The sequence below is a fragment of the Osmerus eperlanus genome, chromosome 3 (genome assembly GCF_963692335.1).
Source record: "Osmerus eperlanus chromosome 3, fOsmEpe2.1, whole genome shotgun sequence".
NCBI lineage: Eukaryota > Metazoa > Chordata > Actinopteri > Osmeriformes > Osmeridae > Osmerus > Osmerus eperlanus.
The window spans coordinates 9298185-9314102 of record NC_085020.1 but is presented as its reverse complement, the minus strand read 5'-3'; the positions used below and the strand labels follow the sequence as shown (position 1 = coordinate 9314102).

The 15918-nt window shown below is 48.2% G+C and overlaps 1 protein-coding gene across 1 annotated transcript in view; it reads right to left on the bottom strand.

The window, feature by feature from the left end:
* LOC134017440 (ephrin type-A receptor 6-like) overlaps nucleotides 1-15918 on the bottom strand; it is a 91000-nt gene that overhangs the window by 14998 nt on the left and 60084 nt on the right. Inside the window, 1 exon segment of the mRNA XM_062457048.1 lies at nucleotides 352-476. Coding sequence (XP_062313032.1) covers nucleotides 352-476 — 125 coding nt within the window.

The window sequence follows — 15918 nt, the reverse complement described above, 5'->3', positions numbered from 1 at the left end:
GGAGAAGAGAGGGGGAGAGGAGGAGGAGAAGGAGGGAGAAGAGAGGGGGAGAGGAGGAGGAGGAGAGGGAGGAGGGGGAGGAGGAGGGAGAAGAGAGGGGGAGAGGAGGAGGAGGAGGAGGAGGGAGAAGAGAGGGGGAGAGGAGGAGGAGAAGGAAGGAGAAGAGAGGGGGAGAGGAGGAGGAGGAGGGAGAAGAGAGGGGGAGAGGAGGAGGAGGAAGACAAGAGGAAGAAGAGGAGGACAGAGAAGAAGAAGGAAGGCGAGACAGAATGAGGCGCATTGGAGTACAAACACGCCGACCGACTGATCTGACGGATCTCTCTCCCTGCAGCCTGGTAACTCCCGGTGTACCTTCTCATAGTATTTGACCTCGTAGTCCAGGACTGGCAGGGGAGTCTGTTCCGGCGCCTGCCAGGAGAGGGAGATACTGTTGGGAGAGGCCCAGTCCTTCTTCAGCTGGCCCACCAGAGATGGACCTGAAGGAGAGAGTGGGGCAGAGATTGAGACAGGAGAGACCATCCCGGGAGAACAGAGAGAGAAAGAGAGACAGGAAAATAGAGAGCGGCAAAAGATATCATCTTGGCATGAGAACAGAGAGGGAAGGAGAGAGAGAGACAGAGAGATAGAGAGAGAGAGAGAGAGAGAGAGAGAGAAGTTGAGAGAAGAAGCCAGACATAGAGGCAGGGTTAGGAGAAGCTAGAAGATGATGGCCCCAAAGACGATCAACACAAGTGCCTGCAAAGTCTGTTTAATATACCACGGTCTGTGACAGTCTTTCACACTAAGTAGACCTTATTGCCAATTCAATTGAATGTGAAGACATGAGGTGTCACCACAAGAAACACTGATAGATTTGTGTCCCCTGTGGATATCTCAGATATCAAATGCCGGCCAGAGGAAAAATCAATGCTGTAAGGCTGGGCCACTGTGTTTCATTAAGGGGAGTTATTTGGAGCACAGGAGCCATGCTTGCAAGTGATTCGTCTCCAAAGACTGAGGGCTGTGGATCTTCAATGAGTCCGGGAGAGTGACATTTCACTAGAACTGCTTTCTGTCAAGAAATACGCACACCGGGCAATCACTCACAATCATCTTTTAGATCATATACAACCATTTTCGACAAATTGTAATGATATAATTCAAAGCAGCATGGTCATGTACGCTTGTTCTCTGATGTGGCCAGTGTGCTAGAAGGTCCACGGGTATTAAGGAGGGAGGACAGATTCAATAGTCAGTCTGACTGAGTTTCAAGAATCGACCCCCCATGGCTTACCCAATGCTGTGAACTCCCCAGATGACATCAGCCTCTGACATTTCTGATTAGAGGTCGACGTTGTTAGAGGCTACATGTTGTCAGGGCCTGGACCATGGGGCAGGAGCAGGGTTAGGACTTGGGCTGGGTGGTAACACTGTGTATGGCTTTGTCTAGGGCTTGGGATAGGATCCTGGAGGATGTGGCGTGGAGCCTGGGGCTTGCTCTGTGCAGGGATAAGGCCTGGGGCCTGGAGTCTGGAGCCCAGGGCTGGTGTGGAGGTGAGATGAAGGTTGTGGTGTCTGGGTCTGGGCCCTGCAGGGCTGAGAGAGGCCCACTGCCACCGGCCCGATAAGGGCAACTGCCTGCTCCCCCACTCCTCCGTCATCCTCTCCCTCCCTGCTCCCCTCCATCTCCCTCCCTCCCTCCCTCCCTCCCTCCCTCCCTCCCTGCCTGCCTGCCTGCCTGCCTGCCTGCCTGCCTGCCTCCCTCCGTGTGCTCTGAGGATTTGAGGGTGTAATGGTCTGGATGTCCAAGTGGGATAATAATACATTTCAAATGCATCTTGTATAATAGTATGAGGTGAATGACAGTATAAGTGGAGGACTGGAACACAGTGTCGTAATTCTGTTCTCTAACCTGACATGGCTACAGGTTAGCATGGCGCTCTGCTACAGTAAGCAATCCCTTGAATACATCGCAATGCTTGAATTCCTCTCAATAATGAGCAACATAATAGCCTTTTAAAATGGAGTAAAGCTTTCAAAATGTTAGCTAAAATGGAACAGCACAATGTCATGGGTGATTGAAACCAGCTTGTTTTAATAGCATAGCGAGCCTGCTGAAAGGGCAGCGAGATTCGTGAGATTCGTGATGAGCCGAGTCATACTGTGAGGCCTCAGTGGGCCCACAGTAATAACCACATAGCTGACATACTCCTAGATGTTATTAAAACATATCTCACACGGTCAATATTTGTTTGCTCTGAGTCTTTGCGTGTCTTGTGTGTACATTTGTGTACGTGCATATGTGACTGTGTGTGCGCGCGTGTGTGTGTGTACGTGTCGTGCATGTGTACGTGTTGAAGGACCCTTCTAGAAATGGAATCGTCCATCTCACGTAGGGTTTTATCCACTAACCAATCTTTGGCTAGATGTAATCGAACAGCTGACTCCTCTAGTTCATAATGAGCCTGTCGACTGGTGTTAGCGGTGGCGGGGGGCTGTTCCGTGCCAGCGTGTGCGAGCGTGTGCCAGCGGAGCAGAGAGGCAGCGGCAGGGTGACACGGATCAGTCACAGCCAGGAACACAGCGTCTGCAGCTCCAACGCTGGCCTCCAGGAAACAGTACGAACAGCCCAAATGAAGTCTCCCTCGACTCCCTGCTTAGGAATCAGCCTCTTACCGCACAGCGCCGCAAAACACAAATGCATAAACACACGGCATCACGCAGAGCCGTAAATAGACACGAGGAGGTACGCGGGGGAAGCGAGCGGCAGGAATGTGTTGAGATAATGGAGGACTATCATCACAAGTGAATGGAGACGGTTGTTCCGAAGATGTGTTTCAGGAGAGCAAAACATCTTCGGCATGTATAACGGCTCCCCTCAACCCTCAGCCTTTCAAACTGAAGCGGCATCGGAATCCCATTAGAATCACTGGTCAATTACAATGCCCGATGGATAGATTTTGCAGTCAGCTGTGGTTAATCTCAATGTAAACTAATGGAGAGTCTTTAAATGAGCCTGACCTGCATATGATTTTAATTAGCTCTGGGGCCCTAAAGGCTTCCATTAACTGTTTAAAAAAATCGATGGTGTCCGTATTGATGCCGTGCAACGCTTAAACGATGTCCTAACACTGTGAATCACTGCAGAAGAAGAGAGGGGGTGGCAGGGGAGGACGGATAGAGAGAAGGAGAGAGAGAGAGACAGAAAGAGAGAGACAGAAGGAGAAAGAGAGAGAGACAAGGCTTGACAAGGGAATATCAATATTCCGGGGTTGTGTGTTTCAGCTCTTGTATTTGTTACCTCAACTTTGTAATAATGTTTAAACCATCACGAGGAATACTGAGAAATACTATGACACACACACACACATACAGACACACACACACATACAGACACACACACACACATCCCAATTCAATCCCAGATGCCTACTCTGTGCGTCAGTATGCTTAGGAGGCATTTTGAGTTGCTCTGGGGAGATGGAAGAATGAATTAACTGGATTGATGAAGGATTCCACCACTGGGACATAAGGTAATCATTATGGCCAATGTGACATTCAGATAGTGAAGTGGCTAGTGTTTAGTGTGTGTGTTTGTGCATGCTAGGTACTCTGTGTGTGTATGTGTATGCATGAATGTGTGTGTGCGTGTGTATGTGTATCTATGTGAGTGCGTGTCTCAGTGTGTGTTTGTGTGTGTATGTGTATCTATGTGAGTGCGTGTATCAGTGTGTGCGCGCGCATGTGTGTGTGTTTGTAAGTTATCTGGCCATGTGTGTCCGTACATCCCCACGGCAAGGTCACCGGTCACCACATACTTCTCTTGCTGAGCCGCAGCAGACAGAAAACAGGGATCTCTGGGGGCCACAACTCTTCATTAATGGTGGAGGTCAGAACAGGCTCGCTGCTTAGTGGGATGTCAATAGGTGTGTCTGGGCCTGTGGAGCTAGCACACACCCCTGCTGGACTGAAACTATGCTAATTATAGGGCTTTATGATTAGCTCAACTCAATCAACGAAGGCCGCGATTGGGTAAACTCAATCAGTTAGGGTTAACGTGATATTGTTATCTTCCAATGAGATTCGACCTCTGTCTTAACTCCCTAGAAACAGGGTGAGGACAGGCCCCTGCGTCTCGGTAAAAAAATGGGTGTATGTGGGGGGGACTGTGTGTGTGCTAATGAATCTGTGTGTGTGTGTACCCCAGGTCAGACAACCTAAAGAGCCGACAGACAATCCTATTCAGCTCCCCTGTAGCATAGGGTATGTGCGTGACTGTGTGTGCGTGTGTGTGTGTAAGTGCACCCTACATGCTGGTGGAGAACCAGAGCTCTAACAGAGATGTTTCAGCTCAGAAGCACAGGAGACTTCTGTGTGCAAGAACGACTAACGTTGCCCGTACATCTACCTTCACTTTCTCTCCCTCTTCTGTGATCCAGATCTAAATGTTTGTTTATAATGCTTTCGTTTTTCATGACAGCCTATGGAGAAATAGTCATTGATTCTATCACTCTTATAAGAATCCATCTATTCAGGAAGACCAGTTCATGACTGGCAAATGTAACGATGGTCGGATGTAAACATTTCAGAGACAGATGACGTGGCAATTGATAAACGGTACGACCATCCAACTTTTTGAACAGTCCAAGCAATCGAACCGGTTTTAACAGTTGTCAATAGACTGTAAAGTAGGCCGAGGCCCGGGTCCTTGGGCGCACCTGCGCTCCCGGCAGCGTGCTTTGACAAGCCTCTCTGGGCTGGCTGTGGCCTCGGCAGATGGCGTCTCCTCCTCTCATGAGGCATCTATCACGTGGATCTGCCGTGTGTCTGGAGTCAACGGGCAATTAAAACCATCGGTCACCCGCACAGAGGGGAAAGACAAGTGGGAGGAAGAGGGGAGGAGGGGAAGGGAGGAGGCAGGAGGCAGGACAGATCATCCGTCTGCAGACACTTTCTTGACTGTTTTTCACTGTGGCGCCCGGTGTGAATGTACATGCGAGAGAGGGTGAGAGAAACGGCGCGAGCGAGAGAGAAACGAAGAAGCCGCCGCGTGAGTGTGTGAGGGGGAGGAAGAAAGCGCGAGAGAAGGAGCGAGAACGAGAGAGAAATTGGAGCGCGCGCGTGTGCGCGTGCGTACACGCCTACAGTGTGTGTCTGCGAGGGACACACAGAGGGCTGAACCCTCTCCCTGCCTCGTCTCGGTTCCCCTCGCCATGCCAGACTGCCTCTGCCCTGACTGACTCCAGGATCCTCACTCTGTAATTGGGTCCCAGCCGCACACTGATCCCCCTTGTTCTCACTTAATGCTGATCTGGAGAGGCAATGATGTGTTGGAAGGCCAGTTAAACCGGACCCTGACCAGCCCACCACAATCAATACTCATTTTCCACCTCCTCCCCTCCTCACGAGTAATTAATGAGAAGAATGGGACGAACTCTCTGCTGGTGGTTTATGTCGTCAGTCGTCGTACCCCCCCCCCCTGCCCCCCCCCCCCCCACGCTGGTGCTTAAAAGCTTTATTAGGAGTGGGAAGGAGACACAGGCACACACTCGAGCGCGCTCGCATGCACACACACACATACTCACGCACACACACACAAACGCACACGGTGACCTGGGCAGGTCAGCGCTACGGAGGCGAGCTGGGGGTTGAGGAGAAACGAGTAAAGGAGGATGTGGAGAAGCGAGGGAATGAGGGAAAGGAGAGGAGAGAGGGAGGACTTTTTTTTTCTCCGTGTGAAAGGATTCTAAAGCTCGGTTTTATTCTGCCAAGCACGGCTACACGTGGTACAGAGATAAATCCACCTCATTAGCGATGTCCCTCCTTTCAGAACAGAAGGATTAATCGGGAGAGAAGAGAGAAACTCCTGTGCTCTCACGCTCTCTGCAACTCTTAATTACTGGCAATCGAGTATAACTCGGGATACGTTTCGAAAACAGTAGCCACCTCTGCCCTCTTCTGTCCTCTCTCTTCTCTCCTTGCTCCTCTCATTCCTTCTCCCCCTAAAATGAGATTCTGCTCCATACAGAACAACTATAGGTCACTTAGAGTCACCTAACTGATGTCCCAGGGTATGCGCACTAAATGCGAATGGCACTGAACAGAATATTGATGATTGTCAAAGTCAACCGATCCATAGTGCCAGGACAGATAATCCATTTCATCCTTTAAAAGGAGAAAAGAAAGTAACTTTCGTCGAGTGTACGGCATCCATCAGTAACCCCTGAACAATGAATCTAATCACATTGGATTAATGAACCAATGCTTAAAATAGTCCCGCAGATAGGTGAGGGGAAATGATCTTTTGGAAGAAGAAGCCAGCTGATAAAAACCCCGGGGCATAAATCATGCGGTACTGTAGAAACAGCTAATAGCTTTCCCACCTGCTCAGTACCGAGCACGCTCAGAAAGGAATATCTATTATTACCTTCTGAGTAGACCCCCTGTACACCACCTTAGCTCTTCTCAGCTACACAGCCGGTTAGATCGATGGCCACCGCAGAGAGAGGCCAGGCAGGGTCACTGTTAAAAGGCTAGCGGTGCGGCAGAAATGGAGCTAAGCTGTTTTAGCCAGTCTTCAAGCATTGTTCACACGCCGCGCACAGGACTTTGTTGCTGATGAATCGGGTAAAAAATGACGAGTGAATTATGATAATATTACGGGCTTCTGTGTCTCTCTCTCTAGTTCTTTCTCTTTTGCACACTATTTATGTCTGCCTCTTTCCCCTCTGCCTTTTCTCTCTCTCTCTACCTTTCGACCTCTCTCGCTCATTCTCTGTGCCTCCGGTAAAGTTTGTTCCGGCTGCATGGCCTCCAGCCTTCAACATCCGGCCTCTAGCCTCCAGCCCCCCCAAAGCCCTAGTTCCCTGCTGCCCATATTAATCAGCTGGTACGGAAGGTAAATAGATCTTCTCCACTCTGCATACAGATAAACACACGGGGCCACCGGTGCACATCTCTCCACCCTGCCCAGCTGTGCCACACTGGCCCCCTCTCCCACCCCTGTCACCCCTGTCACCCCTCTCACCCCTGTGCCAGCTCGTCTCTCTCCCTCTCCCTCACCTCTCTCACCTCCATCCCGGCTCATCTCCCCTTCTCGCCCCTCTTTGTCTCCCCTCTCTGCCTTGCCTCTGCCCCCCCCCCCCTCACCTCTCTACCCTGAGCTGGATGCGGGTCTGCTCAAACCTCACACTGTTGTTTTACGCCTCCGTCCTCCACAGAAAGATGACCCCCCTGACACTGTCTGTTCGAGATGGGGGTCCTGGAGTCAAAACTGTCCCAACTCCCAATGAGAAGAGGAGGGCAGAGAGGGGCAGAGACTGACAGAAAGGGCCAGGGATGGGCACAGAAGGGCAGAAACAAGCAGAGAGGCACCTGGGTAACATTTGCTTCTGGTAAAAATGCCAAGATGGACTGCCAAACATCTCTCCCCTTACAGAGAGAACCCCAGCTCAAAGTAGTTCCAACACAGACGCACACATGGACACTTGCGCACACATACTGTCGTTATCGTTCAGTGAGACATACTAGATGTAGAGTTATACACTGGTGTGCAGGTACATTTTGGAGAGTATAAAGCTATATAATAATGTATAGAATCACTTTGGGAACATCCCTGACTGCATTACACTTTACGTCCTACAGACTGTATTCATATCAACACCCACAAAGTAATCAAGAGGTCAGATATTTACATTACTTAAACACCGCAATATAACTATAGTATAATGAGTTCACTGCTGATGTCAGAGGAACAGACCAACCCAGAGGAGTTGAGTCAACACACAAAAAAACGTTTGTCGTGTCTAGTACAATAACACTGACAGGACAATGCAATATCACTTCAGAGCAGACAGACTGAGGGGAGATGAGATTCCGCCGGGAGCAGAGCAGGAACCCAGCAAACGGCGGGGCTGAGATTGGAACCCAAAACACCAAGTCCATGATGAGCAGACATTCTATCAGGAGCTGCAGCCTCGTTCCTGGGAGTCTGTGGGCGTACCTGAATCTGGAGCTAAATAAGCTTGTGTCACACAGAGACAGAGTGGACACATCCTCCTCCTGTGCCCTGTTTCTCTCTGCTCTCCCGGCGCCACCCCCGCCTGGCGCCCGCCCTCCCTGATCCAATCAGCAGCTCGCTGCAGCAATCACTCGTCTCTGATTGGTTTTATAATCCTCACTCAGGAACTCTGATGGAGAATCAGCCCGGCGAGCGGGCCGGCTGAAAGGCCTGTCATAGTACAACACACACGCGCGCGCGCGGACGCTAAAACACACACACCTATTTTTTCGTCCACTCGGAGAGAGCGAGCGAGCGAGAACTATAGAGAGACAGCAAGGGATAGAGGCAGGCCGACAGACAAAAAGAGAGACATTTGAAAGAGACCAAAAGAGAACAAGAGAGAAAACGAGGGACAGAAAGAGAACGAGAGAGAACGAGCGAGAGAAACCGACAGACAGAGAAAGAGAGAGAGAGAGAGAGCGAGAGAGCGAGAGAGCGAGAGAGCGAGAGAGAGCGAGAGAGAGCGAGAGAGAGCGAGAGAGAGAGAGAGAGAGAGAGAGAGAGAGAGAGAGAGAGAGAGAGAGAGAGAGAGAGAGAGAGAGAGAGAGAGAGAGAGAGAGAGAGAGAGAGAGAGAGAGAGAGAGAGAGAAAGAGAGAGATCAGGGCTCCCTTGGTATCTGTCCTGGCTGATGATAGTGGGATAATGACCTCTGCTGGGTTATCAGAGCACAGGAAATGTGGTAGAGGGACGCAAAACACCCCGAGCTTTCAGGACCACAGGCTGAGCTGATCAGATAGGAGCAGGCCAGGAGGGTGGAGAACAGAAAAGATCCTAGTGATGGAGGTCACCAGGGCAGGGAGAAGGAGCTATCCACTACTTCTGTTCCCCGGCTGCAACAGTATAGAAATGACATGATGAAGGAGTACAGACAGAGCAACAGAGCTCCAATCAGGGTCTCTTCAGTCACTACGACAATAGAGATGCTTAGAGATGGAGCTGTACTGTATGAACAATGAGGTGTGTGTGTGTGTGGGTGTGTGTGTGTGGGCCCGTGCGTGTGTGCAATGTGACGTAAGACAGGAAGTTACAGCAGTAACTCCAACCCAACCACAGAGCGAACAAACACCACAGGGACTTGTTTACCAGAGACTCTGCAATGCAGAATTATGATATTTCCCACCTCTAAACACACACCAGCCCAAACTCCCTCTTCAATAAACTTTGATTTAGCGCTCTCATTTTAACATTCTGCAAAAGCAATTTTCAGCCCGTAATATCACAGTCTAAGTCCCACTGCGTTGAGTCACATGCAAAAGCAACCATTTTGATTTTTATGTTTTCACACATTCATGTTAACAGATTCCCCAAGAGGCCAACCAACGTCATCACACGAGACGCAGAAAATACAACGTAACAACACCTTCCTCCCCCCACCCCCGCATTTATAAACACAACTTCAGTAGTCACTTATATTGTTCACATACACCCACCCCCACCCCCACACACACACATTTAGAAGACGAAAAAATTGTTAAGCTTAAAGTGGTTAAATACTGTGGTTAAATACGGTCAGACTTTCTGCGACACCTACTTTTATAATCAGAATCAGAATCGTGTTTAATCGCCAAGTAAGTGGTCACAAACAAGGAATTTACTTTGGTAGGCAGGTGCATACAGTGAACATTTAAACATAATGAACAAAATAAAAATGTAGAAAATGTACAACAAAATAAAATACTAGGGCTATACAATATAATATAACATATGATAAATAAAATAATATAGAAAAAAATAATACCGAATGTGTACGTTGCTTTAGATATAAAAAAAAAACACTCGTTAAATGAGTAAGTGTAAATAAATACTCAGTCTATACTCCGGTCAGTATACTATAAGTCTTTAATAAGAAGAGTGCAACATACACTGACTGGGGCTTTTGTGCAACTGCAAAGACAACGAGGGATAAGAGTTGAGGGAGGGATGAAAGAGGAGAAGACGCGGAGAGGAGGGCTTCCCCTGGGCACACCTTACAGCTCCGTTTAGCTAGCTAGACCTGCAGGAGAGCGCTGTGAGAGTTTTGGCGAGCGCGCGTGCCGACACAGGTTTGTCTCGGGAGGCCTCTTGCACTCTGTGTGCTCAAGCTAAAAGAAACAGAGTAATGAACGCTCTCTCCCTCTTAATCACGGCAACGCGCTGCCTCGCTTTCCCCTCGCATCCTCCCTCTCTCCCTCTTCCCCCCCCCCCCCTCTATCCTTCTCTCCTATCTCTGGGTACTTCTCTCAAGGCTGTGAGTAAGGTTGCTGCAGTACTTTATCCTGCCAGCAGAACAACCGGGGAAATCAAAGAGTTGCATTATTTCCTTACAGGAGATTACCCTTCTTTAGAAAAGCTGGGGGAAATTGATTGAAGTAATGTAATGTTGTTGCAAGCCTCAAAATAGCCAATTTTCGCCAATGTGTTTAGGAGCCGGTTCCGTCAGCAGCTGTGGCCTTCCATCCCCAACCCCTAACGCACACACACACACACACACACCCACACTCAAACACCCACACACAAACACACACACAGCAATGCATACAATCCACCATGCCATCTCCCTCGCTTTCCATCGCGTGACTATGAGAGATATGGTGGACAGGGAGGATGGAGGGATTTGCTGCTCTCTGCTGACACCGTTCTTTGTCTTTCTGTAAATCCCAGGATGAACCTTTTTACAAAAGCCCAAATCCTCATTGTATCCCCTCTCTCTATTTCTCTCACCTGTGTATCTCTGTCTTTCTCTCCCTCGTTTTCTCTCTCTCTTCCTGTCTGCCTCTCTCTCTCTGTAGCTCTTGCTATCCCTCTTGAACATGTTGTAAAACCTATTACATTTACTCTTGCAGGCATGCAACTGGTTCCGTGCTTCATCAGATGAGTTCAGAGTCATGCAGGACTTATACATGGCGGCAGAGGCCTGTAACCAAATCCAAAGTTAACCAGATTATTCGACACACGATGGAAGCTCACACATACACACACATGCACACACACACACACGCACATTTTCTGTCCCAGAGGTCAGAAGGATAAGTCTGACTGAAAAGGCATGTTCCCTTCACTTCCTGTCAATGACTACATGGGCTGCTGGCTGCAACGCACTGCTGCATCCCAATCACTCTCTCCCTCCATCCCTGGTATCTTAGTCTTTCTCGTTCCTCCTCTCTCTTTTGAACTCTCTCTCTCTATATCCGTCTCTGTCTCTCTCTCTTTCTCCCCCCATCCCCATCTGTCACCCGACAGACAGCGAGTCCCTCTCACTGACCCCTTATTCCACTCCCTCTCTGTCAGTGTCACCCCAATCACTCAGACCTCAGTCCCTCTAAGGATGCCTGCCTGCGTGCCTGCCTGCCTCCCTGCTTTCCTGTTTGTCTGCCTGCCTGCCTGCCTGTCTGTCTACCTGTTTGTCTGTGTGAGGGAGGAACCAAAGTGGTGAACAAAATGGTGACATCCAAATAATATTATTAATAATTGAACACATTTAGATATTGTGTGCAACAGTGTGTGTGTGTCTAAAGGTGTGTGTGTGTGTGTGCCCCACAGTCAGAGGAGGTCCCCAAGACAAAATAACATCATACCAACAACATGCCAGCAAAGTGAGAGCACAAGTGCGAGCGGGAACTTGTGACTGTGTGTTGTCACACACACACGTAAGACAAAGTGTTGACAGAATTTGGTTGATGCATGGTGTGAGTAGTGTTGTGACTTGATATGCTTTGTGTCTGCATATACACTATATGACCATCACACCTATATGAGCTTCTTGTACATCCCATTCCAAAACTTAGGGCAATAATATGGAGTTGTCTCCCCATGTGGCTATTACAGCAGCCTCTCTTCTGGAAAGGCTGTCAAACCCACAAGAGCATTGGGGAGTTTGGGCACTGCGGTTGGGTGATTAGACCTGGCTTGCAGATGGCGTTAGAATGTGTTCCAACTGTGTTTGACAGTGTTTAGGTCAGGGATCTGTGCAAACCAATCAAGTTTTTCCCACACCAAACTCAACAGAACACTTCTGCACGGACCTCGCTCTGTTCATTGGGTTAAAATCAAGCCAACTTAATAATGGAGGTTGTTTTTTGTGGTTTGGGGCTAGAGCTTTAGTTTTACTGATGGATTTATTCATGCGGCGGAATAAAATGTCACTCTAGACTATTCTTTTGCTTCAAACTTGGTGGCAACATTTTGGGGGAAGTCCCTTTTCTGATCCAGCATGACTGTGGCCCACTGCACAAAGCAAGACCCATAAAGGCATGGCTGGATGAGTTAGGTGTGGAAGAACTTGACGGTCCTGCACAAAGCTCGGACCCTACCTGAACACCTTTGGGATGAACTAGAACGGAGTTTGCGAGCCAGGGTCTCTCGTCCGACATCAGTGTCTGACCTCACACATGCTCTTCTGGATGAAAGGGCAACCATACCCACAGACACACTGTGTCTGTGGGAATGCCTTCTGTAGAAAGCCTTACAGATAGAATGGAAGCTGTTATATCGGCAAAGGGGGAATCAACTCCATATGAATGCCTATGGATTTACAATGGGAGGTCATAGAAGCTCCTGTAGGTGTGTTGTGTCAGTGTCCCTATGCGTTTGTATAAATATTGTGGGTGTGTGTTTGTGTCATTAAAAGCCTGTCCACCCCAACATAGACAGACAGACTGATGGTGTATAAAGGGTCAGGGTCTTGGACAGGCTGATAGATGGTCTTTCTACGTGAGAGGCTAGGCGATTCACACATGTGAGCAAGCACGCACGGACATACACGTACACACACACACATACATACATACATACACACACAGACAGACACACACACACCCACACACATACAGACACAGACTGATAGATGTGCTTTCTCCGTGTGCAACTGTACAATTCATTCAGACAGCAGGCAGTCAATAGGGGCAGTAATGATAGTCCTCTGTTTAAATCGGCCATCTATATAGCTGGGGAGTGTGCGCTTGTATATATGTGTTGGTTGTATGTGCGTGTCTGCTGTGTATGTCTGTGTGTGTGTGTGTGTTTGTGTTGGTCAGCCTCTTGAAGGATATATTGGAGCTCTAATGTGTTAATAGTGTGAGTATTAATAATGCATAAGCCTCACAACTAACTTGAAAACAAGCACACAAACAAGCAGTCACACACACACACACATATAAACACACAGATACACTCGCACGCACACACACGCACGCACGCACACAGAGTCTCAAGAATCTTGTTTTCTCTGATAATCTGTTCACAACACATCTATTCTCTTCTCTGCTTTTCACCTCTACTCTCCGTCCCGTCTCTACTTTCTCCTCACATCTTTCCTCTGTCCATCCTAAAGTCTATCAGCTCCCGAAACCGAGCCCCCCAGTGGACCAATGTGGACATTTGACTTCACAAGTTCCCCACAAAAAGCCGTTCATTACCCCAGCCCAAGGGGACCCCAGTCCCCGCCTGAATGCGTATGTATGTGCGTGTGTGTGTGTGTGTGTGTGGTGGGCCTTGAGTGTGATCATTTCCTTTCAGCCAGCCTCTCTCGGAATCCTGCTGGCTCAGTCAAGGCTGATTCAGAACACCATTCGGTTTCATTCCACAACACCACCCATCTCCATCCACACCGGCAGACGCCTTCCACTAACAATACACTGACTACACTGATATAAATCACCCAGTGAATATTCTTTCATTCTTTCGATATTACTCCACGTAAGGAACAGGCAGTGTGTCGCCTGTTCCTTACTCCTTTAAACACTCCTTTAAACAAGATGAAGCCGTTGCCAGCTGATGTCAATGTCAGAAGCAGAGAACGTCACAAGGCTGTCTTTGCAGCCTATCTCCCAGTCTGTCTGCCTGCTACGTGTAGCACAGGCAGATACATAACACACAGTCTGTTGTAATGATCAATGATGCCGCAACCCAAACCCATTTAGGTCACTGCTGCAGACTGGCTGATAAAGCTGTGGTCATTACATAGTGCTGAGTGTGTGTGTGTGTGCGAGCGCATTGGTCGACCACTACACTGTGTGTCTCTCTCTCTTACTCAGCAGAGGTAACACATTACAGGTGCATTGGTTGGTGTGTGTACCATACTTTGCATTCACGCTCAGTATGTGTGTGTGTGTGTGTGTGAGTGAGTGTGTGTAGGCAGATGTGCCAGCACAGCATTTCATAGTGTTCTCCTTTCAGTCCAGGGAACAGTTACAGTGACACATCCACTCAGTCATGGTAATGTATGTACAAACATAACATTATCCTAATGAATGGACTGCATTACTGTGGGTGAGATAAACTCGTGCAGCTGTTGAAAAGGTGGAGAAGTTATCAGGTTGCTTATTCCGTATCTAGGTTTCAAGACAATGTTTGACATTGGGGAAGAGAGAGAGAGAGAGAGAGAGAGAGAGAGAGAGAGAGAGAGAGAGAGAGAGAGAGAGAGAGAGAGAGAGAGAGAGAGAGAGAGGGAGGAAGGGAAGTAGAGGGGGGAAAGGAGGAGGGCGATAGCGAGAGAGTGAGAGACAGAGTCAGGGTCACCATCTCTTTTAAGGTTTAAAGTGGATTTTTCGCTGGCTTCCAGCTTCCTTTCTCTGGACACTTTCGAGGTGTTTTTTTAAGTCTGAAGTGCTGTTTTTGGCAGTAGATAGTATTTTTGTTTGCAGTTCACCTCAATGTTTTTTTCCTACCTCTTCACTAAAAGCGAAATAGTGTGACCATTTCCACTCGAAGACGTTAGCTTACACGTTCTGCTGCCTGTTTGTCTGCAGCGTGAATCAAAGGCAACACACTGCGCCCAGGAATTGTCGTTTAGGCAACAATCCGTATTTCTAAGGCTATTTTAGTCTTTTGTTGAATTCATGTAGTAACTTGCAATTAGCTTAACAATTAACGCAAGTTACTTAAATAAGTAACTTTAATCATATTACTCAATGTCAAAAACGAACGCGTTATATGACTTTGTTCCTCACTGAAGTAATAATATTTTGTACTTATTATGTACAACACTTGAGAGTAGTGTGGCTTGATTCATTAACGTGTTGGTATGTGTTGTACTGATAAGGTGAGGGAGACGCTCTCCTCAGTCCGCTTGTCTGACACTGAGGTAGCGAAGGACAGATCTCAGGGAGTCTCTCCTTTCACCTTCATCTATTTACCTCTCTCTCTCTCTCTGTTCTTTTGAGGACATTTTATTATAGGACATCAAAAGTCTGCATCTCTTTCCCTGCCTCTTTCTCTCCCTCTCCTTAACTCTATCGGAAGGCTGCCAACGACATTATGCACACGCTGAAACAGCTCCCTGTCATTCTTGCACAACTAAACACACTTTCTCTCCAGGCACTCGGAGTGCACACGCAAACAAACATGCACGCACATACACAAACACACACACGCACACACACACACACACACACACACGCACACGCCACACGCACACGCACACACACACACACACACACCACACACACACACACACACACACACACACACGGTCGACTGTTTGAATGGGAGGGTTGAAAGGAATGGGTTGGCTAAAAGTAGAAAGACACCTGCAGTCGAAAAGCTTTCTTTTCAGCGCGAAAACTGAATATATTAAATTCTGCTACTGGTCAAAGATGACAGATGAAGACATTTGAAGAAAGAAGATCAAATAAATGGTTTCATTTTTTTCTAGTTTCAGACTATAAACTTAGTTCAGAGTCTATATAAAAGGCGGACTAAGACCAAAAGCAAAAGTTTGACTTTACCCAAAATAGAATAAAAAGCCCTGGTTGTGGTTGGAGTGGTCCCTATTGAGTTGTTCCATTGGCTCCTCTCTGGTTATTCCTCTCTTCTCTTCTTCTTTCTTCCTCTACTCTACTCTCCTCCCTTCCTGTCCACTCTTCCTCTCTCCTGCCCTATTCTCCCCTTGTCCTCCTCT